This window comes from Anolis carolinensis, unplaced genomic scaffold (genome assembly GCF_035594765.1).
Source record: "Anolis carolinensis isolate JA03-04 unplaced genomic scaffold, rAnoCar3.1.pri scaffold_13, whole genome shotgun sequence".
NCBI lineage: Eukaryota > Metazoa > Chordata > Lepidosauria > Squamata > Dactyloidae > Anolis > Anolis carolinensis.
The window spans coordinates 3563141-3590209 of record NW_026943824.1 but is presented as its reverse complement, the minus strand read 5'-3'; the positions used below and the strand labels follow the sequence as shown (position 1 = coordinate 3590209).

At 42.4% G+C, this 27069-nt stretch overlaps 1 protein-coding gene across 2 annotated transcripts in view; it reads right to left on the bottom strand.

Moving 5' to 3' along the window:
• mad1l1 (mitotic arrest deficient 1 like 1) overlaps nt 1–27069 on the bottom strand; it is a 527237-nt gene that overhangs the window by 310354 nt on the left and 189814 nt on the right. For both annotated transcript variants that reach the window (XM_062964141.1, XM_062964142.1), the window contains one exon: nt 4163–4251. In XM_062964141.1, coding sequence (XP_062820211.1) covers nt 4163–4251 — 89 coding nt within the window. The remainder of the gene's footprint in view (nt 1–4162; nt 4252–27069) is intronic.

Genomic DNA, 27069 nt, shown 5'->3' with positions numbered 1-27069 from the left:
GCATGCTGCTGGATGTTTTTATGGTGACATAAATTAGTTAAATTAGCCTCCCCACATAAAGCAATGCCTACATTTCCTACTCGACAGATGCAACTGTCTTTCGGGTTGCTTAGGTAAACAACAAGCTAGGCTATTTAATGGCCGGGCGCTCAATCTGACCCGGGCTGTTTTCGAACTCATGCCCTCTTGGTCAGTAGTGATTTATTGCAGCTGGCTAGTAACCAGCATATTTAATTTACAGTCGCTCTGCTGATGAAATGGAACCATTGGCATAAAATGTTCTTTTGGGCCCAGTGTCATGTGAAGCATAACTATTGGAGCAAATAGAATCACAGACAAGCTCCAAAGATCACCTGGAAAGAGGACGGGCAGAAACTGTTTCCAGAAATAAACGCTTGTCTCTAAATGCAACCAAAGTACACACAACAAAAGCAGAAAAAAGAAGAAAAAAGAAGGTTCTTCTGACCAGGATTGAAGCTGAACTCTACTGGGATGGCTCAGCAGAGCCCAGAACACATTTTTACTTTATTTGTCCTCTTTCATATACAACTGACTGAAGCCTCGCCCTACTTGCCTAAGGACAGAGCACTGAGGATAACTTTGCAAAATGCAACCAGCGACAAGGGCAAAACATGCGGTTTCAGGCTTGTTGGATTTTGCGCGCAGAGCCTTTCAAATTGGTACCTCTTGGAGACAACCAGGACTTTTGAAAGTGACAACACAGAAAGAACTAGAAGTGGAAGAAGCACGGCACCCAAACATCCCGTTCGCCCAGGAGCAGTCACAAATCTATCTGGCTTTCTCTCAGGTTTGGTTTCCAATTTAAATGAAAGGAATGACACATCCCAACTTCTCGTGTGGTTGTTGACATTGCTGCTCTTGCTGAAGCTCAGTTATTGCTCCGGCTTCTTTGGAGAGGGAGCTTTAATCACCGAACGAAGCGCGATCCAGTCCTACCTACTGCAGCTTTTATAAGGGCCTCCATACGCTCTGCTGGAAGGCTGTTTTATAACTTCTCTCTTATTCAATCGCAACATGGATATGTCTGCCATCTGTAACAGCACACTAGGGAGACGGTTTTTTCTGCTGGAAGCACAAAAAGGCAAATTCGGAGCTCTTCCTACCTGGATGCCGACAGATCCTATGCTTAAAAGACAGGCGGCTAGTTAAAATCAGAAACAAACGGCCAGGCTGGCTCCAAGAGAAGGAAGCAAATGCCATGAAGGAGCCACATACATCAATGCCCAACAATGAGGGGCCGGAGATCGAAAGTCCTCCAAAACAATGGAAGTCACAAACTATTCCTATGAAAGAACAATGGAAGGAGAAAATGGAAGAGATTCGAGATACGGATGAATTAACTTTTTTATTAAAAACACACAGGGGTCAGCCAATAAAAAAGACAGATTGGGCTGTATATAGAGAATACAGTAGAGCAGGGGTCCTCAAACTTTTTAAGTAGGGGGCCGGTCCACAATCCTTCAGACTGTTGAGGGGCCGAATTATCATTTGAAAAAGAAATACGAACAAATCCTTATGCACACTTTACATGTCTTATTTGTAGTGCAAAACAATGAAAGAACAATAAAATATTTAAAAATGAAAACAATATTAACCAACATAAACCTATCAGGATTTCAATAGGAAGTGTGGGCCTGCTTCTGGCCAATGAGATAGTAAAGTTAATTAGGATTGTTGTTGTTGTGTGCCTTCAAGTCATTTCAGACTTTGGGTGAGCCTAAGTCTACAATTATTTATTTATTCATTTGCTACATTTATATCCCGCCCTTCTCACTCCGAAGGGGATTCAGAGCAGCTGTATGTACATACAATATATTATATTATTAGCATAGCACAATATTAGCATTATATATTACTATATTGAACTATACCACTATACTGTAATATTATATGTAATATATAACATGTAATTAATATTGTTATATGGTATTATTATTAGTATTACACTGTATAACATAATATTATCAATATCATATGTATATATATTATATTATTAAAACTGATATAAAAATATTATATTATAAATGAGGGTGGGGGCCAGGTAAATGACCTTGGAGGGCCGCATCCGGCCCCCGGGCCTTAGTTTGGGGACCCCTGCAGTACAGTCTCACTTATCCAAGCTAAACGGGCTGGCAGAAGCTTGGATAAGCGAATATCTTGGATAATAAGGAGGGATTAAGAAAAAGCCTATTAAACATCGAATTAAGTTATGATTTTACAAATTAAGCACCAAAACTTCATGTTATACAACAAATTTGACAGAAAAAGTAGTTCAATACGCAGTAATGTTATGTTGTAATAATTACTGTATTTACGAATTTAGCACCAAAATATCACGATATATTGAAAACATTGACTACAAAAATGGCTTGGATTATCCAGAGGCTTGGATAAGCGAGGCTTGGATAAGTGAGACTCTGCTGTACATGAACGAGCAGTAAGAAATAAGCCTTGGAAATGAAGATTCAGAAAGATAACAAGAAAGCAACCAGGACTATAAAAATCAAAACAAACAACGCTAGGCTCCCGCGAAGGAGGGATGGAAGACCAAAATGTTTGTCCCTACCTGTGAATGTGATTTTTTTTTCTGTTTCTTTTTTTCCCCTTCCTATTGTATCTTTATTCACCTCACCCTTTTTTCCTCCCATTTTTTAAAATATATATAATATGTATAATGATATGTTTGTGGAAAATCTCAATAAAAATTATTTTAAAAAAGAAAGTCCTCCAAAATTGAACAAGGTTGGGGTGAAGTTAAGAGAGAAGCGTAGCCATTCCCCACATATTATCCTCCCTGTATTAGCAATGTGTCAATGGAAAGTAGAGAGAAAGATCAAGACTAAAATGGAGATAAATTCATTTCTTTCAAAAAATAATCTGCATAACAAGATTATAGGGATGGAGGACCACTGTTTTGGGGACTTAAACACACACACATACACGTTGCAGCTCCAATCTTCGTCGAACACGGAAGCTTACTATCCATCGTCTATGCCTTTTCTTTATTGAACAGACAGATAAGGAGGTGGGTCGCTTTCACTTCTGACCCTAAGGCATTCAAACCCATCTTGGCAGCATTTGTTCATAGGAGACTTGTCTTTGCAGTCTTGGCTTGACTCAGGCCACTCAGAAAGCTGACAAGTTAATCCAGACACAAGAGAGATCCACTAGTTTAGCCAACCTATTCTGGATGGATTTCACACCATTTAAGGGAGAAGATGGGTGAACTTGCGAGTGCTTCTGAACCCAACATTGCTCCACAAGCATCAGGTGCTTGCTCCACCCTTGAGTGTCATTCCATAATTTCAGACATTGTTTTTCTGAGAGAAGTCATAATGGGTTGCAATGATTGATACCAATTGTATTCCATTTGGAGCAGCCATTGAAGAGCTTCTGGAATCTACAGCTGGTGTAAAATGTGGTCACCGAATTGCTTGTGAGAGCATCCTTTATAGTCTTGTAACAACAGTCTTAAATTAACTAAACTGTTTCCCAGCTGTTTCTGGACTCGGTTCAAGATGATGGTGCTTACCTATAGAGCCCTGAATGGCTTGGAATCAGGATATTGCAAAGGTTATCATCTCCTGTTTGAACTGGCTCATAAATTACAAGCTCTTCAAAGACACTGTTTTAAATTTTGCTACCCAGAGAGATCAGTTTGATGGTCATAAGATACACTGCCTCTTCCCTGATAACACCCATAGAGAAAACCAGACACACTTTTGCCTAGCTTTAAAATCTTTAGACTTGCTCTTTGTGGGTTTTAAACACTTTGGTGTTCTCTGTTGTCATTTGATTGAACTGAGATAGAATTGTCTGTAGATACATCATACAGAGGAATGATGCATCAATATAATACAACTAATAATAAGTTCATGTTGCTCTTTCACTAGTGAGGAGGGAGCCGGTTAGCCAACCGTCAAAGTCTTCTCCACTTTTTCCTTACTTTCAGTTTGCCAATTAGTCAAGGGAGAAATTTTAATCTGTGATTACAGTTTAGCTAATTAATCACCCCGATTAAAGCTCACAACCCTATCACGAAAGCAATTTTACTTCTTCTCAGAAGACAAATGTCCTAATTAGAAAGACAGAGCCCTTTCCCGCTCCCACAGGAATGCAGAGAAGAGGACTGGATGCTCACCTCAGCGCATTCACCTCTTCTTTGGCAACGAAGGCACTCGAGTCCATGGTGGACGCCTGGCTCCTCAGCATCTGAAGCTCTACCTCCAACTGCAAGAGAAGGAGAAATGAAATCAAGAGAACCAAAATCCATAGCAATATTTCAAACATAAATCCATAAACAAGAAAGCAAGAACTTTACCAAGGTAAACCCTTCAAGGAAGCATGGGCATGAACCAGAACAGGTAACTTGAGAATACTTGAATCATGAACCTGAGAGTAGAGACAGGAGAGCCTCCCCTATCACAATGTTGTCTCTTCTGAAAGGTGTTAAGCTAGCAAGCCTTAATTTAAGCTCGACCAAGTAGCCTTCGACTGTGTGGATCATAATAAACTATGGCATGTTCTTGGTGGTCTGGGGATACCAAGTCAACTTGTCTGTCTCCTGAGAAATCTGTATAAAGACCAAGTAGCCACAGTCAGAACAGACCACGGAACAACAGACTGGTTCAAGATGGGAACAGAGTGCGGCAGGGCTGCATCCTCTCACCCTCCCTGTTCAACTTGTACGCAGAACACATCATGCAACGTGCGGGTCTTGACAAATCCAAGGCTGGAGTTAAAATTGCTGGAAGAAACATTAACAACCTTAGGTATGCAGATGATACCACTCTGATGGCCGAAAGTGAGGAAGAGCTGAGGAGCCTTATCACCAAGGTGGAAGAAGAAAGTGCAAAAGCCGGGCTGCAGTTAAACGTCAAGAAAACCAAGATCATGGCAACCACACCTATTGATAACTGGCAAATAGAGGAAGAAAACGTGGAGGCAGTGACAGACTTTATATTTCTAGGCGCGAAGATCACTGCAGCCAGGAAATCAGAAGACGTTTCCTTCTTGGGAGGAGAGCAATGGCTAACCTGGACAAAATAGTGAAGAGCAGAGACATCACACTGACAACGAAGGTCCGCATAGTCAAAGCCATGGTATTCCCCATAGGAACCTATGGATGCGAGAGCTGGACCATAAGGAAGGCTGAGCGAAGGAAGAGAGATGTTTTTGAAGGAAAATCCTGAGCGTGCCTTGGACCTTGGCAAGAAGATCCAACCAGTCCATCCTCCAGGAAATAATGCCCAATGGCTGCTCACTGGAAGGAAGGATAGTAGAGGCAAAGCTGAAGTATTTTGGCCACATCATGAGGAGACAGGAGAGCTTGGAAAAGATCACAATGCTGGGGAAAATGGAAGGAAAAAGGAAGAGTGGCCGACCAAGGGTGAGATGGATGGACGGTATCCTTGAAGGAACTGGGTTGACCTTGAAGGAACTGGGGGCGGTGATGGCCGACTGGGAACTCTGGCCTGGACTGGTCCACGAGGTCACCAAGAGTCGAAAACAACTATGCGACTGAGCAGCAAGTAGCCATGAGATCATGTCAAACACACTTGGACTTCAAAGCCTTTTCACAGATTCTTTCAGAGCGTCTAATTAGTCTGTTAGTCTATTTGTGCCAAATTTGGTCCAGTGAATGAAAACACATCCTGCATATCAGATATTTACATTACGATTCGTAACAGTTGGAAAAATGACAGTTATGAAGTAGCAATCAAAATAATTTTACGGTTGGGGGTCACCACAACATGAGGAACTGCATTAGGAAGGTTGGGAACCACTGCACTAACAGAAATGGAAGGACATGTTCAGGTCAAATCAAATCAAATTTATTTATTACAGTCAATGACCAGCAAAAGAAAATGTACAAGCATCAGAATAGCATAGAAACGTATACAATTAGATATTAAGAAACACAGTGAAGAACAAGGTTAAAACACAGTATTGAATATGGTAGTTAAAACTGTATAAAACATTTATATGCTAAAATGGCAAAGGTAAATGCTCAAGTAAATATTAAAATCTTCTAAAACTGTGGCAACATGTTCAGATCATTCGAGCTTAATTCTTCTCCTTAGTGCCATTGTGAAGGATCACAGCACTGAGACTCAGCAATATAGGGAGTCACAGCAACATCATTCCATAACTCTCTACAAAGAATCAAAGGCCTTCAAGCTGGTATTGTTCTAAAATAATAGGGTCTGCTTGCTAAGGGTAGGAAGGGTGAACTAAACAGTATCATTCTATCCTTCCTGTGATGTTTCAAGCCACGGATTTCTTGCTTTTCACTGAAGTGTTCGCTCTTATAAACAATCAGAGACAAGGTGAGTGAACAATTGCGCCTGTTCTTTACTGAATAAGCTCCTCTCCCTGCATGAAAAAAGAAGGATTCTCCCTCCCCAAAGTCTGATAAGTGGATATATTTTAGCTTAAGCAAAGATCATATCCGGTTTTAGGACATGCGTATGAAAATGTGAAGGAAACACGCCATGCTCTTCCCTCCTCCTGGTCAGCCTTCTCATCCTGCACCCACTTTTTGCTCAGGCTGGATTCCTTTCCTTCTTTTTTTCCGCCTTTGCCATCTGCCATCCTTTTAAAAAATACATGATAAAATGCAGCGCTCTCTGTACACGTAGGAAAATAACAAGCAGGCAGTGCCCTAATTAGAGATGCAAACCCAAAAACACACACCGAAACGGAGACTTCGGCACCAGGGGAGATAAGGCATTAGCACACAGTATCCTTCAACAGCACTGTATGGCATCCTAATTTGACCACAGGCAACGGGATCCAACTACAGTCAGACAGCACCCAATATTGAGGCTCATTGGGGAGGGAAAGGACAGGTGAAAAGAGGTCCACTTGTGGGCAACTGAGTGCCACATCTCAGTGCAGAAACTACCAACAAATGAAAACATCTTGACACACCAAAATACACGTGAAGGGCATTTATGAAACTGCTGGGAAAAGTCATCCCAGTTTTTGGAGTATGGTGCCACATGTATGCAGATGACACCAAGCTCTACTACTTCTTTCCATCCTAACCCTAAACCAGTCTCTGTCACCAGTAATGGACTGGGTGAGGGCAAAATAAATTGAGACTTAATCCAGACAAGACAGAGGTGCTCCCGATCAGTCGGAAGGCAGATCAGAGAATAGGTGTCGCACCTCAGGCTAGCTTCACCTTGCTAAATACACCAGGCTGCACACAGGTTGAAGTCTTTTGTAGTTTATTAGGAAATAGGAAATAGATAGTTCTTAAAAAGCAAAAGTAAAGTTCCAAACGATTGTTGCAAAAACAAGGCTATAAAGAATAATCCAAGAAAACAATAGGCATAAAGCAAGGTTCCATTAATGCATGACAAAGTCCCATGAACTTGAATACACAAAGGCTGCGAGATAATCCGGGAAAGCAAGAGCTGGCTTCTTGACTTAAACGAGAAGTTGCTTTGACAAAGGTTTCTCTCTCAGCACACTCTTTTAATACTCTTTGCATAGCATGAAAGCATTTCTTTGGCCTCTGACCTCCCTCTTATTTGCTATTCTAACACTTCTGCGAACCCGGAATTCCAAACGGTCAGCTCGATCTAAAGATTCCATCTTGTCAAGGCCAGACGGCTCATTAGCATGAGCCTCTATCTGCATGCTATCTGACTGGGAGTTATCCTCCCTTCCTGAGACAATTTGCACCTGGCTAACTTCAGTATCATCAACACCATTCCCTGCCGTGGGAAAGCCTCCCTGCTCCTCGTCTCCAACAACAGGAACACTCTGAACCTGAATCCCATAATTTCCATCAGAGTCATCTTGAACCTGAATCCCATCATCTTGAACCTGAATCCCATAATCCCCATCAGAGTCAACTTGAACCTGAATCCCATCATCTTGAACCTGAATCCCATAATTCCCATCAGAGTCAACTTGAACCTGAATCCCATCATCTTGAACCTGAATCCCATAATCCCCATCAGAGTCACTCTGAGGCTCCAGCTGAGTCACAACAATAGGGATCCGGCCTGTGCTGGATGAGGTCCCACTCCTGCTGAAGACACAGGTCTGCAGTTTGGGGGTTCTCCTGGACTCGGCGCTGAACCTGGAGGCCCAGGTGTTGGCGGTGACTGGTAGGGCCTCTGCATAATTAAAACTTGTGCACCCTTTCCAGCCAGATGTAACCATGGTGGCCCATGCCTTAGTTACATACTATAACACACTCTTCTATGTGGGGCTGTCTCTAAAGAGTGACTGGAAACTTCAGCTGGTCCAAAGAGCTGCAGCCAGGTTGCTCACTGGGGTTGGCTACAGGGAGCGAGGAACCCAGCAGCTCCACTGGTTGCCAGTCTGTTACCAGGCACAATTCAAAGAGCTGGTGATGACCTTTAAAGCCCTAGACAATTCAGGTCCAGGCTACTTGGCCAACCATATCCCCTTGTACAAACCTGCATTCCAGGTCCTGAGATACCCTTCAGGAGAGCCCTTCTCTCAGTCCCACCTCCATCTCAAGCTCAAGTGGTGGGAATGAGAGAGAACAGGGCCTTCATAATAATAGTTATCCTGGGACTCTAAGCTGAGTCTGGAAGAGGAGTGCCTCCCCATCATAGCTGATGTGTGCCAATGGGTGTTAAAAATAATATTAATAACAATGTTATTTTTAAAATTGGGCCCCTGAAGGTACAGTGTGCTAAAGCGCTGAGCTGCTGAACTTGTGGACCAAAAGATCCCAGGTTCAAACTCCGGGAGTGGAATGAGCGCCCGCTGTTAGCCCCACTCCTGCCAACCTAGCAGTTCGGAAACATGCAAATGTGAGTAGATCAATAGATACCGCTCCGGCGGGAAGGTGACGGCGCTCCATGCAGTCATGCCAATGGCCACATGACCTTGGAGGTGTCTATGGACAACGCCGGCTCTTTGGCTTAGAAATGGAGATGAGCACCAACCTCGAGAGTCAGTCACGACTGGACTTAATGTCAGGGAAACCTTTACCTTTACCTTTTTTAACAATAGTGCACTGGGGAAGACTCAAACGTTTTAAAAGTTGGTGGGCTAAAAGGGGTCAAAAATGCCCTCCATGTGTGGCGATTTTCACTCCTCTAGCCCAAAAACCAAAGCCTCAGAAACCCTCCCATTGCAGCCAATGGTCTGAAAAATTTCGGGTTTTTTCTGTAAGCCAGACGAAAATTCTGTTCGAATAGGCGCCCCATTTTCATTAGCAGGAACAAATACAAAAATGAGACAAAATACAAAATGAGACAAAAATGCGCCTGAAATGTATATTTAGATGTATAATTATGCTGTTTTTAATTTATATTTTAATTTTTATTGTAATTTTTAATCTTGGATGACTTTTAATTTGATGTAAACTGTGTTTGTGATGTATATTGTAAGCCGCCCTGAGTCCCCTGATGGGTGAGAAGGGCGGGGTAGAAATGATGTAATAAAATAAATAAATAAAACGGATGAAACTACACAAAACGAACAGCAATTCTAATCAAAAGCACAACCCTAGTTCACACCTTAAAGGACTGACTTAAGTAAATAAAAGAGTTCCAGGCCTTCGTTCCACCTAAAACCCAACTCCGATTGCTTCCCAAATCCAGCCACAATGGCACAAAGGGAGGCGTACGGCTGCACCTGTAGCCTCAAAGTTAATTCATATTGGCTGGCCGATAAGATTATCACAGCGAGAAGCCTTTTCCTCAATTTTCTGATTACTGAGCCGCTCCTCTCTTTCCGCACAGCCCATCACAGATGGCCAGGATAAGACAGGTGCTCCAAGACACCAGGCAGGCCGGGCAGAAACTTCCAATTCCTCCCCACCTCTCCGGCACACAAAGCCATTTGTTATGTTCCATTCTTGCCAAAGGTTGCAATGAGGTTTGTTATTATAGTTCTGCGCTGCTCCCTGGTCTGTGTGCGGACAGCATCCAAAGATGCAGCCTCAGTAAATAGGCTATTCATCATTGGCTAAGCGGCCTCAGCCTTGAGTCCAACTGCCACCTGCTTGCTTGACATGAGCAGATAAATTGCCACCGGCTCCCTTTAGCGTTAGTAATAGATTGCCATGGCTTCTGATGGTGTGTTGATGGCAAAAGGAAAAAGGTGCGCTTATTCGGAAAGCATGCATGTATGCGCGAGAGAGGGAACAGCTTGTGTGTTTTTGAGGTCAACATCAGATAAGGCTTCCATGGTCCTGAATGTGAGCAAAGGCTGCTAATGGGAAAGATGGAAACTTCCTCCTCAATAGGAGAGAAGGGGGTAGTAAAGGGTGAGTGTGCCTCTTCCCGTGGCGGTTTATTGGTTTATTCGCTTGTAAGCAAGCGCGCCTGGTAATTACGGCTCTTAATTTAGGAGAGCGGGCGGGAGAAAAGAATATAAATTCATGTATTAACTTTGGAGATTGAAAATGGGCGAGCGCGAACCTTCTCGCCATGAGATTATATTTGGAAATGAAATGGAGTGACATTTGGGATAAACTTGAAAAATTGCTCTCTTTTAAAAGCCACGGGAAGGGAGAATGCACACACAACATCCAAACCGTAGTTGATAGAAGCTGAAGTCAGCATCTATGGTGCGCCTGGATCCAAATATCTTACACTACACCGACATTATAGGCAGCTGTTTGTTGGAAGAAGTACCGTATATACTTGAGTATAATAATAATAATAATAATAATAATAATAATAATAATAATAATAATAATAATAATAACTGCCAACTGCAAAAGGCCACCCTACTGGGATCTGCACGCATCATCCGAAAATACATCACACAGTCCTAGACACTTGGGAATTGTTCGACTTGTGATTTTGTGATACGAAATCCAGCAGATCTATCTTGTTTGCTGTGTCATAATAAAATAATAATAATAATACCATATATACCCAAGTATAAGCTGACCCAAATATAAGCCAAGGCACCTAATTTTACCACAAAAAAACTGGGATTGATTCCAGTATAAGCCGAGGGTGGTAAATTTGAGAAAAAAAAATAGATACCAATAAAATTACATTAATTGAGGCATCAGTAGGTTCAATGTTTTTGAATATTTACATCAAGCTCAAATTTAAGATAAGACTCTCCGACTCTGATCAAATCATTATTCTCATCTTCTTCAATGTCAATGTGCTTATGTATCCTTTTAATAATAATAGAGTAAAATAATACATGTAATAATAATAATAATAAATACAGGAAAATAATACATGTAGTAATAAATAGAGTAAAATAACAAATGCAACAACAACAACAACAACAATAATAATATCAGAGTGAAATAATGAATGTATTAATAATAATAATAATAATAATAATAATAATAATAATAATAATACTAAATACAGGAAAATAATACATGTAGTAATAAATAGAGTAAAATAACAAATGCAATAATAATAATAATAATAATAATAATATCAGAGTGAAATAATGAATGTATTAATAATAATAATAATAATAATAATAATAATAATAATAATAATAATAATAATACGCATCATCCGAAAATACATGACACAGTCCTAGACACTTGGGAAGTGTTCGACTTGTGATTTTGTGATATGAAATCCAGCATGTCTATCTTGTTTGCTGTGTCATACAATAAAATAAAAATATAGTAAAATAAATTTAATAGTAGCAACAATAATAGAGAAAAATAATAAATGTAATAATACCAATAATAATAGAGAAAAATAATAAATGTACCATATATTCTTGAGTATAAACTGACCCAAATATAAGCCAACCAGGACCCTCACTCGAGTATAAGCCAAAGGGGGCTTTTTCAGTCTTAAAAAAAGGGCTGAAAAACTAGGCTTATACTCAAGTATATACAGTATTTAACCCGTGTTGCTCCAAACCCAGACTCAGATGAGTTTGTTCTAACTTTGTTGTATTACTTAAAAGTATCTACTGGTACTTCATCTGTGTTTGTATTTATGTGCCTTTACTAAAACGGTCCCGATGGCGCAATGAATAAACGCGAGGCTGATGTGGAAAAACATATGCTGTGATCCTGGTGGGAGGCGGTTCGTCCCCTCCGTTCAATAAGTCTGTGACAGCAGCAATTATCACATAATGACAAGATCATGCGAATCAGCTTCTGTTGTATACACAAACATGCATTTAGGGCACAAAATAGAAATCAGGTGCCAGAGACTCTGAAGATCAAAGGATGAACTGGGACTGAAGGCAGATGCGCAATTTCAACTGTAAAATTCACCATCACAAGATGCGCTAATGGCTATCCATTAAGGTGGCTTTAAAGCAGGATTAGTCAAATTCCTGCAGGGTATAAAAAGGCCACCAGCGGCTTCTAATGGTGGCAGTACACTATCTACAGGAGGAGGGTTAACATGGAAATACAAGTGGAAAGAAGGATTGTTTCCATGTATGTATATGGGCAATTGTTTGGCCACTGGGTTGCTGTGAATTTTCCCTGCTGTGTGGTCATGTCCCAGAAGCATTCTCTCCTGACGTTTCACCCACATCTATGGCAGGAATCCTCAGAGGTTGTGAGGTGTTGGAAACTAGGCAAGTGGGGTTTATAGATCTGTGGAATGTCCAGGGTGGAGCATAAAACCCCCTTAGTTGGTTTAGTCCATTTGCCTGTGTAGAGCTCCTTTGCTAGACTTGAGTCTTGGTCATTGTCTGGCAATCCTAGGCCCAAGCAATCCAAAACAAGCATCCTTAGCACTAAACACTTCATTCAGCAGTACTCATATACCACCAGTCCCAGAGACAACAGAAGCTTTTGGTCAGCCTAAGTTTCACAAAGAAGAAGATCGAGACATCTTACAAGTACCAGCGTGTGAGCCATTGATTTTCATCAGAGGCAAAAGACTTCCAAGAACTCCAGAGAGATGACTGCAACCAGCAAAATCTCCTTTTGTAATGTATTGTTTTAAGTTATCTTTCAACAGCCCTGGGTGGAGTTAACCCTTTATTCATCTTGTTTTCATTTTGGTTATCTTTTTACCTTGCTTAAAGTGCCTTTGTATGTTAAGGATTTTGATCTTAACAGAAGGTATACAGATAACCGCCGAGTAAAGCCAGACACTATAGTTTTCCCAAAAGCTCAAATTTATTTGAGATTGCCATTGGTTAAAAAACTAAGACTAGGTTTGTTCTGGCTCTTACTCATCCTACTTTTAAGATCTCATATTAATGGTTGTGTTTCATCATCCAGAGAAATGCTGAGGATGTTCAAGCTGGAGATCCTACACCGAGCAAGGATTCGGACTCTCCGCCCCATGAGGTCCTTCCAACACTTTGATTCTATGTTATACATGCACTATATAGGGGGGCCCTAGGTAATGTTAAATGGTGCCATGTTTGCGAAAATTAAATAAACAGCTGAGCCCCGCATGCCGATACCAATTTACCAAAAGTCTCCACCCAGGAGCTCTTAAGATTTTTCTGTAAAGGAAGCTGAAAAGCCAATCATAAATATTTAAGAAGCAATGGGCTGATGAAATGTTTCCAAAAGCTTCTTTGGAGAGGAGACGGTCTTTAAAAAGGCAAAGATAAATAAGAAGTGAACTGCAGAGAGATGGCATGATATACTGAAGTGAAAGGCTGTGTTTGACTAGAAGTCTCAACACAATTCAAGGAGCTATTTAAACCCATCAGTATTTAAATGCATTACGGCGAGGCTGCCCCGAGAAAGAGAAATCTGTTTGAACATGTGAATGACAAAGAAAAGACTCACATGCCCTCTGCGTCTCCATATTTAACCATTTTAGCACGTCAATACCCCAAGGATGGAAAACTGCTCTAAAGGGGTAGATGAGGTGAAAATCCATATTTGCGATCGTTGTTGCAATGGGCAAACATCTATATATATAAATGAGTAATGGCATCACGGCGACCAACAAAATAACAAAACTACAAACAAAAAGAAAAGAAAAATAAGTCCTAATTAGAGGGAAAGGAATAATTGTTTTTATCCAATTGCTGCCAGTTAGAGGACTAATCTCTGCCCACTTGGTCTCCTAGCAAGCCACTCAGCCCAGGGGACAGGCCGAGTTAGGCCTCACTTAGGCCTCTTCCACAGATTATCTGATTTGCACTAGATTATATGGCAGTGTAGACTCAAGGCCCTTCCACACAGTTATATAACCCATTTATAATGGACTTAATGCCAGGGGAAAACCTTTACGTTTTACCTTAACTACCACGAATTCCTCAATACTTTATTTCCCATACCACCAGACTTCGCCACAGCAACGCGTGGCTGGGTACAGCTAGTAGCATTCTAAATTTTTTCTCTCTGCTCCAAGGAAACATAGTGTATGGTGAGATAGTTTAGAAGTCTGATATTCTGCTTTCCAATAAAATTAATTCCAAGCAATAGCAACACCGTGCCATTATTTCTGAAAGACGCTTCATGCAGCTTGGACCTAGAATGTCTACTTTGTTGAGAAAGGTTGACTTCGCGGAGGCCGACAAATCAACCACGGGAAGCAAAGCTGTCATGTACGCTTTCCAATTAAACCACTTGGACTGGTGTTTATTGGTATGCAGAAAATGTTACAACAATGTGACACAGACACACAAAAAGTCCAATGGCATTTTTAATTTTGTCCGATATCACTAACCAGAATATCTTTCTCCTCGCTTTTGCACTACTATTTCCCAAAATAGGGAATCCAAACCTTTTTTGAGGGCACAATGGGCCAAGATCAATCCCTGACAGTGGCATCTCAAGCTAGACCTAAGAAAACTCCAGAGAAAATCAAAGTGAAGTTGGGAGTTCAAGCCTAGGTAGCCCAATGGAAGGTAAAAGTATAGTCAGGTCCAATTCTGGAGGTTGGTGCTCATCTCCATTTCTAAGCTGAAGAGTCGGCGTTGTCCGTAGACACCTACTACGTCATGTGGCCATCATGACTGTATGGAGCACCTTTACCTTCCCACCAGAGTGGTACCTATTGATCTACTCACATTTGAATGTTATCGAACTGCTAGGTTGGCATAAGCTGGGGCTAAAAGCAGGAGCTCATTCTACTCTCTGGATTCAAACCTCCGACCTTTCAGTCAGCAAGTTCGGCAGCTCAACGGGTGCCTTGAACGTGATTTCTTGCTACTTGGCAGGGGGTTGGACTGGATGGCCCATGAGGTCTCTTCCAACTCTACTATTCTATGATTCTATGATTCTATGATTTTAACAGTTTAACCCACTGCACCACCGGGGTCTTCTCAAGGCCCAATGGTACATGAAGCTAAAACCATTTTCCAAAGATTACTCAAGAAACAAAGAAAATGTTCTTCTAAAAAGCTTTCCATCTCTCATATTTCTATGAGCAGTGCAGTCTCTCCTGCCTCCCTTTGAGTCTTAAGAAGAGAACAAGGATTGCCACACTGGCCAACCAAAGGTCCAAATCTCTGCAGGCAGCCCAAGGCCTCCCTGTCTCTCAACATCACCAAACCAGAACCAAGACAGAGAAGATGGTGTTTGCCTCCTGTTACATCTTTTCTTCACAAACATTGTGCCTCCAGCTGGCCCCCAAAACCACGTCCTGGAGTTTGACTGCCCAGCTGTAGATGCCATTTTCCACAAAGGGAGAGATATAGTCAGGGTTGAAGACATTGGCCTTCTGCTTAGCATTTCTCCTTTTAGAGCAGTGGTTCCCAACGACTGGTCCTCCAGAAGTTTTGGACTTCCTAACAGGCGGTAAGATGGCTGCAATTTCTGGGAGTTGATGTCAGTGTGGTTTGTTTATTATAGAGGGAAATGTTAGATCAAATGTTTGCTGTTGGATTGTGCATCTGTGTTCCGGCAAGCTTTCCAGCAGCAGAGGAGTTAACTGCATGCCAGCCCTGATGGATAGCTTGCAGGGCCAATGGGTCAAGACTTCAGTTTCAACTGCTGGACGGAACATTCGTCATAGACTGTGGAATGTTGGACTTGTTCTGATAATGGACTCTCGGCTGTGCTGAACGGACATGCCATACTTTTCCCTTTGCAGGAAACATGTGCCCTGAGAGTTATGGTGTTTGGAGTTGTATATAGCCTTGTATATAAATAAAACCTAGTACCGCTGGGATCAGCAGATAATCTACGACTGAGGTGTCGTTTTGTCAGTGCTACTGTGCAGAAGCGCAAGTGGTCTGACTGATGAGTGGAAGGTGAGACTCATCAACAAGTCAGGGAGAAGGTCGGATCACATCTCTCTCCCTGCTCCTGTCCTGACAGTTGAAGTCCAAAATACCTGAAAGACCAAAGATTGGGATCCACTGTTTTAGGGTAAAGTCCTTATCTCAATGCTAGTGGTCAAGTCTTTCCCTCTCTTTCCTGCTTCTTGGCAGGGGGTTGGACTGGATGGCCCATGAGGTCTCTTCCAACTCTACTATTCTATGATTGTATGATTCTATTCTATCAGGAACCACAGCTAATATGAAGCTCGGGTCTCCTGGATTTCAATCCCAAGGGGATCTGTAAATGTGAAGAATGTAGGCAATGGTTTGTGACGTCGGGGTTTAGTTTTGCCTTCTGACAGCCAGGATAATTCTGCTTCCGAAGCAGCAAACCGAAATAAGAAAGCCTCAAGGAGTAAAATAAAATAAAAAAAAGACAAGCTACACTTGAAAGCAAGTGTTTGGAAATAGGACTAAAACGTGAAAATGGTCTTTGGGACCGAGTGTCCTCCTGCCACCAGCTGGAGAGTGAAATGAGCCCCAAAGAAGACAAGAGGGTTTGCGCTTTTCTGTAAAAATGCCGCAATCAGAAGGAACTCTAACAGGACAGAGCTTGGCAAGAGCATGGAATGAAGCAGCCAGTCTTTAAAGGTTAATAAAATATTCATAGACGCGGGGTTGTTGTTTTTTTTTTTACAAGCCAGAGCCTGTAATACAATGAAGAGTTGTCAACCTCAATTAAGTAATCCCGAATAGGGAAGGGGAGGGCATTCATAATTTATCAAAAGGTCGCCAGGAAAGTTCAACGGCATGATCTCTTTGCCTCGGAGAGGCAGCGCAGTAACTCCGGAGTGAAAAAGTGCAATGGCGGAATAGCTATAGATGTGAGAACAACAGAGCCGCACGCTCGAGACCCAAGAATGCAAAGGCTACGGCTTCAGGACCAGCATGTTTAGCAGGGTGAATCTCGGCTAAAGGATCGAGATGACACTTTCTGCCTCTTGATTTATCCACAGAGAGCTGGAAGGGAGGTGGCTGCTGAGCCTAACACTGACACTTGAGATTGAATTATTGGTCTCCCTCATGTATGCTCCGCACTAAAACATTTCTAAATTCCGCACTGAGATAAATCAAGTATTACACTTAGGAAATATACATTCTGCGGCCAATGCGCTAACAAGGCCAGCTGAACAAACTTTTGCACGTTTTGCATAATTTATTCTGCAAGTTTAATTGTTTCACATGGTTAATCTGGGTTTTGCAAATCGTGCTAAGGTGGTGAGAAACAACGAATGATCAAGAAGCCTTGCCTCCAGTCATAGGCAGGCTGACTTAGTTGCCTTCTTGCTTGGAAAGGTTTCTAGAGATAGTACCCAGGTTTTTTCAAGTCTAACATTATAGTCATTTTTCAACCTGTGGGTCAGGACCCCTGGAAAGGTCACGAGGGGGTTTCAGAGGGGTCCCAAAGACCATCAGAAAACACATATTTCTAATGTTATTAGGTGACCCCTTTGGCAGAGAAGGCTGAAGATCTTTCCATATACTGAAGGATGTCGTTGAAGTCCAAAACACCTGGACGGAGGGCCGAAGTTGGCCCATGCCTGTTGCTATGAGCCAATCGTCCATATACTGAAGGATGTCGTTGAAGTCCAAAACACCTGGACGGAGGGCCGAAGTTGGCCCATGCCTGTTGCTATGAGCCAATCGTCCATATACTGAAGGATGTCGTTGAAGTCCAAAACACCTGGACGGAGGGCCAAAGTTGGCCCATGCCTGTTGCTATGAGCCAATCGTCCATATACTGAAGGATGTCGTTGAAGTCCAAAACACCTGGATGGAGGGCCGAAGTTGGCCCATGCCTGTTGCTATGAGCCAATCGTCCATATACTGAAGGATGTCGTTGAAGTCCAAAACACCTGGACGGAGGGCCGAAGTTGGCCCATGCCTGTTGCTATGAGCCAATCGTCCATATACTGAAGGATGTCGTTGAAGTCCAAAACACCTGGACGGAGGGCCAAAGTTGGCCCATGCCTGTTGCTATGAGCCAATCGTCCATATACTGAAGGATGTCGTTGAAGTCCAAAACACCTGGACGGAGGGCCAAAGTTGGCCCATGCCTGTTGCTATGAGCCAATCGTCCATATACTGAAGGATGTCGTTGAAGTCCAAAACACCTGGACGGAGGGCCGAAGTTGGCCCATGCCTGTTGCTATGAGCCAATCGTCCATATACTGAAGGATGTCGTTGAAGTCCAAAACACCTGGACGGAGGGCCGAAGTTGGCCCATGCCTGTTGCTATGAGCCAATCGTCCATATACTGAAGGATGTCGTTGAAGTCCAAAACACCTGGACGGAGGGCCGAAGTTGGCCCATGCCTGTTGCTATGAGCCAATCGTCCATATACTGAAGGATGTCGTTGAAGTCCAAAACACCTGGACGGAGGGCCAAAGTTGGCCCATGCCTGTTGCTATGAGCCAATCGTCCATATACTGAAGGATGTCGTTGAAGTCCAAAACACCTGGATGGAGGGCCGAAGTTGGCCCATGCCTGTTGCTATGAGCCAATCGTCCATATACTGAAGGATGTCGTTGAAGTCCAAAACACCTGGACGGAGGGCCAAAGTTGGCCCATGCCTGTTGCTATGAGCCAATCGTCCATATACTGAAGGATGTCGTTGAAGTCCAAAACACCTGGACGGAGGGCCGAAGTTGGCCCATGCCTGTTGCTATGAGCCAATCGTCCATATACTGAAGGATGTCATTGAAGTCCAAAACACCTGGACGGAGGGCCGAAGTTGGCCCATGCCTGTTGCTATGAGCCAATCGTCCATATACTGAAGGATGTCATTGAAGTCCAAAACACATGGACGGAGGGCCGAAGTTGGCCCATGCCTGTTGCTATGAGCCAATCGTCCATATACTGAAGGATGTCGTTGAAGTCCAAAACACCTGGACGGAGGGCCGAAGTTGGCCCATGCCTGTTGCTATGAGCCAATCGTCCATATACTGAAGGATGTCGTTGAAGTCCAAAACACATGGACGCAAAATGACATTTATGAAGTAGCAACAAAAATAATTTTATGGTTGGGGGTGACCGCAACATGAGGAACTGTATTAAGGGGAAGGTTGAGAACCACTGTTCTAAGTAGTATGCATGGAAGAAGACATTGAATTTTACAAGGACACTGTCCAGGCCATCCTAGCCAATGATAGTCCAGATCAAAATTCCACATAGTTTGGGAATTGCAAAACTGAGCCAAGGCAGAACAATGATTATCATTATTTTCGCCATGTATTCATCATTACCATTCACCTCATCAAGGTTCCACATCTGAATTTGTGGCACGTCTGGTAATATACAGCAGATGGCTTTAATTTTTCCAGGGCTTTCTAAGCAGAACATCAATTTCCAAAGAGGGTACATGAGGCAGATGTACAGCGTACACCAGAGGGAATTCTCCCGGCGACCATTCATTTCGACTGACTTCAGAACAAAAGAAAAAAATAGGGGCTAAGCCCACCTTCAGGAGGTTATTATGGATTCCCCCTCCCCAAAAAAAGGAGAATGTTTGTATACATTCATGCACAAAGTCCACACTAATAATCCAATGCTGTCTTTGGGTTGCTGTGAGTTTTTTGTGCTGTTTGTCTATGTTCCAGAAGCATTATCTCCTGACATTTCACCCACATCTATGGCAGGCAACTGCGTTAATTCAATGTGTTGTTGAAGGCTTGAATGGCCAAAATCACTGGGTTGCTATTAGTTTTCTGGGCTGTATGGCCATGTTCCAGAAGCATTCTCTCCTGGCATTTCACCCACATCTATGGCAGGCAACTGCGTTAATTTGATGTGTTGTTGAAGGCTTTAATAGCCAAAATCACTGGGTTGCTGTTAGTTTTCCGGGCTGTATGGCCATGTTCTAGAAGCATTCTCTCCTGACATTTCACCCACACATCTATGGCAGGCAACTGCGTTAATTCTATGTGTTGTTGAAGGCTTTAATGGCCAAAATCACCGGGTTGCTATTAGTTTTCCGGGCTGTCTGGCCATATTCCAGAAGCATTCTCTCCTGAAGTTTCACCCACATCTATGGCAGGCATCCTCAGAGGTTGTGAGGTCTGTTGGAAACTAGGCAAGTGAAGTTTATATATCTGTGGAATAATGTCCAGGGTCCAACACTTGTCTGTTGGAGGCAAGTGTGAATGTTGCCATTGGCCACCTTGATTAACACTGAATGGCCTTGCAGCTTCAAAGCCTGGCTGCTTCCTGCCTGGGGGAATCATAGAGTTGAAAGAGACCTCATGAGCCATCCATTTCCTTTAGCCAACTTTTCACGTAGGCTAACGACAGCCTTTCTTTCATAAATCTCTATCTTCCTTTTCTTACTTTTTTCCTAATTTACATTATAATAAAGATAAAATTTAGGCTGTTAGGAATTGTGGGAGTTGAAGTCCAAAACACCTGGAGGGCCGAAGTTTGCCCATGCCTGGTCTGTGCTTTCTTTGTCAACATCTGTAATTATTTATTATTATCTATTCATTTCCTTTATAACCTGGCTGGGATACAAGACAACTTTCAATTTAATTAGGGGGAGAAAGATACCAATAAAACTGCATTCACAGATATTAAAATATAAATCAAACTAACCTTGCTATTAAAATTCTAATTAAAGTTCCCTCCGTAATAATACATTGAAATTAAAATATTGAAACCTAGGTAATCCGTTCCAAACCTTTGTCCTTATTAATCGGTCTGAATAGGCTTTAGGAACTAAAAGATACACCGATGGAAGGATGGAAGCCATGCTTATGACCCTACGGAGTGCAATGCAAGTTTCATATGTTTCAGTTCAAATCATTTATTTTTTTTCCCCCATGGACATTAGGGAGATATGAAATGCCAGCTCGTGTTCACATACTGGGATGAAACATGAGATTTTTCAAACCAAACATGACGGAGTCAACTTCACAGTCCAAGAAAGAAACAAGATACAGTAGAGTCTCACTTATCCAACATAAACGGGCCAGCAGAACGTTGGATAAGCGAATATGTTGGATAACAAGAAGAGATTAAAGAGAAGCCTATTAAACATGAAATTAGGTTATGATTTTACAAATTAAGTACCAAAACATCATGTTATACAACAAAGTAGTACAATATGCAGTAATGCTACGCAGTAATTACCGTATTTACGAATTTAGCACCAAAATATCACGATGTATTGAAAACATTGACTACAAAAATGTGTTGGATAATCCAGAATGTTGGATAAGTGAATGTTGGGTAAGTGAGACTCTACTGTATGCGTATCTTCGTGGCAAAAGTACGCAAAGCAATTAAGAGCGGAAAGAATAAAAGGTTCCGTCGTTCTATATCCACAACCCTCGGCGAGAGGTTAATTCTGCTTAAACTGCAAAAGATATCCCAGGCCCAGACTCGTGACAGAATATGAAATACAGAAAGGAGCTTCTCGACGGCTCTAATCGCAAACACATTGCTCCAGCCACCGCCGTCCATGCTTAATGAGGGTGAAGTATGTTAATGATAGGACGGCACAGCCCAGAGACCGACTTCAGTTGCGATATTAATTGCGTTTAGAGAAAGAGGCATGAATTGTGCTTATACAAGCTAATTAGTATGGGTTTGCTAATTAATACTAGAAAGTCAAACTGCCTTTGTCTTGTCAACTGCAATTAGCAGGAGCTGTTTAAATTTCTCTCGCTTTTTCCCCAAGTAGTAAACGGACTTTTAGCAGAAAGGTAATTGAATCATGAGCTGGAATGCACTGTGTCAGTTAGCTATGCGAGTCTATTACCCTTTGATGCCGTCGTCTTTGGCTGTGCGAGCGCAATGTCATCGGTAGCAAGTGCTGCCAAGCTTTCTGGGCATCCCTGGTGGCAACCTGGTTCTGCCTGGCGCTACCAAAGAACCTGCAAATCTCTTGGTGTTGTAGTTCAGCCAGAGGCTGAAGATTAGGTGATGGTTGTGAGGACTGATAGGTTTCCCAGTGAGGGGATTTTGGAGCAGGATTCTGCTTGTGAAAAGGGATCGGAGAGTGTGAAGAATTTATAACGGTTGCCACCAATTGTAAAGGACTATGAACGTCTAAGGTTCTTTTCGGCAGGGGGGGATCCTTTTATCCCACCGCTGCCACCAATTTGTAAAGATGCAACCACCAAAGACTCAGAGAGGAGACCTTTTAATTTTTTTTTCTTTTCTTCTTCTTATTCACTTCAGATGGTAACACAACTTGGTTTATAATATACTAGCTGTGCCCGGCCACGCGTTGCTGTGGCCTTGTCTGGTTGTGTTGGTGAGAAATTGTTGAGGTAGTGGTGGTATTGAATGTCTGTTGTATGGTTGTCTTTATGTTTAGTATGCATTTGGTTGTTTGTGTACTGTGAAAGTGGTGAGGGTAGAGGGGGTCTGTGTCCCTGTGTAGTATTGTATAGTATTTATACGTTGTCCATGTGTTGTGAATGCTTGGATTGTGTCCTGCTGCATAGTAGAAAGGGTTGTGCTGGATGGCCCTTAGGGGTCTCTCCAAACTCTTGGATTCTATGCTTCTATTATTATTATTATTATTATTATCATCATCATCATCATCATCATCATCATCTTCAACATCATCATCATCATCATCATCATCATCATTATGTAGAGGCTGGATGGCCATCTGTCAGGAGTGCTTGGATTGTGTCCTGCATGGCAGAATTGGGTTGGGCTGGATGGCCTTTAGGGGTGTCTTCTAACTGTCTGATGCTATGATTCGATGTGTCTACACTGCCATATAATCCAGTGCAAATTAGATAATCTGTGGAAGAGGCCTAAGTGAGGCCTAACTGTGCCTGTCCTGGCTGAGTAGGTTGCTAGGAGACCAAGTGGGCGGAACTTAGCCTTGTAACTGGCAGCAATTGGATAAAAACAATTATTCCTCTCTCTCTAATTAGGACTTTATTTTTCTTTTCTTTTTGTTGTATCAAACTAGAGCCGTGGATGATGGGTTGTGTTGTCAAATTTGGAGGTTGGGGGGCTTGTAGTTTTGTTGTTTTGTCCGCTGCCCTAATGCCGTCACTCTTTTATATATATAGATGTGACAGAGGCTTAGATGTTGGAGGAACAATAACAAGTTTATTCAGGCACAGAGCTTAGTGGTTACAATATTGTTTCTCACTTAGATGCACTTTTATTAACAGTTGCAATACCAGAATGAAGTGAGTCAAACTCCCTAAAATGTCACTTCTTTTACTTAATCAGAACTTCTTCCTCTGCTACTTTTAAACCGCAGTCACCCTATGATATACGATCACAGATTCTCTGTTCCTTTCCAGGACACAGACTACATTAAATAAGTCACCAAACTTATTTTAAACCAACTCAAAATTCACAATTGAGTCTCCTTGATCCCTTCAGCCTAGGATCAATCTTCCCTGTGCCTCATCAGAGCACAGACTGAATCCCTTTTTAAAACTCTGCACTTCTTCAACAAAACGGCAGTTGGCTCCGCCTACTTCTCCATGGCAACCAGCCTCTGAGTGCTGAGATGCAATAACTGTAATACCTACCCTTTCAAAAAATAAACACACAATTAAACATAACATCTGTAAACCAAAATTTCATACTTCCTTACAGAGAGGGAAACAGCTTCTGAGCCGAGCCGACTGGCATCGGACAATAAGGAGAGCCTTTGCCCTAATCCAGTTGTTCTGGACCTGGCAAACAACTCCCAGAAATCCCAGTTTATCAGCTGTTAGGATTTCTGGAAGTTGAAGGCCAAAAACATCTGGGACCCCAGATTGAGAACCACTGCCCTAATTGTTCCTTAGCAACACAAGATAAGGAGCTGCGAGAGAGAGACGTTTCCCATGAGAGGGAAAAAAACTCCTGTTAGTAGTAGGAGTTTGAGGCTCAATGTTAGGGAAACTGTGGAGGTCAAACTGAATTCATGAGAAATCCTTGAAGCAAGAGAGATGCCAAAAGCATGATTTCATGGCCTGTGATCCTTAAACAACGTGCCATACCAAGGTAAAGGTAAAGGTTTTCCCCTGACGTTAAGTCCAGTCGTGTCCGACTCTGGGGGTTGGTGCTCATCTCCATTTCTAAGCCAAAGAGCCGGCGTTGTCCATAGACACCTCCAAGGTCATGACTGCATGGAGCGCCGTTACCTTCCCGCCGGAGCAGTACCTATTGATCTACTCACATTTTCATGTCTTCGAACTTTTTTTTCCGTGTCAGGAGCAACTTGAGTCGATTCTGGAGTGAGATAATTGGCCGTCTGCAAGGACGTTGCCCAGGGGACGCCCGGATGTTTTGATGTTTTTACCACCCTTGTGGGAGGCTTCTCTCATGTCCCCGTATGGAGCTGGAGCTGATAGAGGGAGCTCATCCGTGCCCTCCCCGGGTGGGATTCGAATCTGGCAGCCTTCAGGTCAGCAACCCAACCTTCAAGTCACAAGGCTTTAAACCACTACGCCTGACGTAGTGGTTTCCCCTGACGTTAGGTCCAGTCGTGACCGACTCTGGGGGTTGGTGCTCATCTCCATTTCTAAGCCGAAGAGCCGGCATTGCCCATAGACACCTCCAAGGTCATTGGCTGACATGACTGCATGGAGCGCCATTACCTTCCTGCCGGAGTGGTATCTATTGATCTACTCACATTTGCATGTTATCAAACTGCTAGGTTGGCAGAAGCTGTAGCTAACGGTGGGTGCTCACTCTGCTCCCCGGATTCGAACCTGTGACCTTTCGGTCCATATGTTTAGCAGCTCAGCGCTTTAACTGTGCCAGACCAAAGATAACAATATAGGACTGGAAACGGAATACAGATCACTATTTCAGCCATCGAGCTTACCATATGATTTTGAAAAAGCTACAATTTTTTAGCCTCACTTCTGCTTTGTCTTCAGAAAGTTGGGAAAATGGCTTTGCAGTATGTGGAGGGTATTGGCTTTTCTTTTTTAAAAATATCAGTTGAAAACATTTGGGGCAAAAGTGTCCGGGGTTTCGAACAAGATCTTCAGGGATCACAAAATCATGCCCCACAGGAAAATGCTTCCCATAACAATATAGCTGAAGGGAAGAAATTGTTTTTTGCTTCAACAAATCTTGTTTAAAGAAAAAAAAATGGGCTACACCATGAGTTCAAAAGCGGCATAGATTTTAGCACCTCTTCCCTGTTGATATAAACTTAAAAGCTTCCTTAAGTCAATACCAGACTCAATCGTCTATCAGCAAAGCAAGGCACTCACTGACGCAAAAGCATTTAGAAAAGATTCCTGCAGAGTCCAGACCTGCTCAAGACCAAAATAAGGAGAGAAAGCAAAGAGAGGAGAATATGGACAGTATTGATACTAGCAAAGTGATTTGTGAGAACTCTTGACTCTTCGGAATGAAGATGATTACAACTGAGAACGATGTATCAACTTTGGGTCTCCGTTACGAGAGAAAAATAAAGTGCAAATAAATATAACAAATCAACATAATCATCATTGGCTTCCATCAGCAATTAAGTGAGTACCGGTATAATTCTAGACCCAAAAAATGACTTTGGCCCAGGTTTTTCTAGATTTTATCCAAGATTTTATCCAAGATTTTATCTTCTGTCCTTGAATGTGATTTTTATGACTTGTTTTTATTGTTATTTGATCTGTTTTATTGCTTTGTTTTATTGTTGTGGACTGGGCTTGGCCCCATGTAAGCTGCCCCGAGTCCCTTTGGGGAGATGGGCGGGGTATAAAAATAAAATTATTATTTTATTGTATGACACAGGAAACAAGATAGACATGCTGGATTTCATATCACAAAATCACAAGTCGAACACTTCCCAAGTGTCTAGGACTGTGTGATGTATTTTTGTATGATGTGTGCAGATCCCAGTAGGGTGGCCTTTTGCAGTTGGCAGATCGTAATTTTGTCAATGCCTATTGTTTCCAAATGCCAGTTGAGATCTTTTGGCACGGCACCCAGTGTGCCCATCACCACCGGGACCACCTGCACTGGTTTCTGCCAGAGTCTTTGAAGTTCAATCTTGAGGTCCGGATAGCGGCTGAGTTTTTCCTGTTTTTCGTCAATGCAACTGTCACCTGGGATGGCGACATCAATGATCCAAACCTTTTTCTTTTCCACAACTGTGATGTCTGGTGTGTTGTGTTCCAAAACTTTGTCAGTCTGGATTCGGAAGTCCCACAGTATATTTGCAGCTCATTTTCCACAACCTTTGCAGGTTTGTGATCCCACCAGTTCTTTACTGCAGGGAGGTGGTACTTGAGGCATAAGTTCCAATGAATCATTTGCACCACATAGTTGTGCCTCTGTTTGTAGTCTGTCTGTGCAATTTTCTTACAGCAGCTGAGGATATGATCAATGGTTTCGTCAGCTTCCTTGCACATTCTGCATTTTGGGTCATCAGCTGATTTTTCGATCTTGGCCTTAATTGCCTTTGTCCTGATTGCCTTTGCTCCTGGGCTGCAAGGATCAGGCCTTCTGTCTCCTTCTTCAGGGTCCCATTCGTGAGCCAGAGCCAGGTCTTCTCCTGATCAGCTTTTCCTTCAATTTTGTCAAGGAACTTTCCATGCAATGTTTTGTTGTGCCAGCTGTCAGCTCTAGTTTGTAGTGCGGTTTTCTTGTACTGGTTTTTGTCTGCTGTGCTTTGAGGAGTTTCTGATTTTTGACTTCAATCAAAGCAGGTTCTTCACTTTGCTTTACAGGGCATGTTCTTCTTCTTAAAATAATAATAATAATAATAATAATAATAATAATAATAAATATTATTATTATTATTATTATTATTATTATTATTATTATTATTAATGGGCATACTTACCAATTCCCAATCCTTGTTTCAGACCATTCGTGACATAAAGCCAATTTGAGCTCAGATTCAAATAAACATCACAGTTTCCAACGTGAGAACAC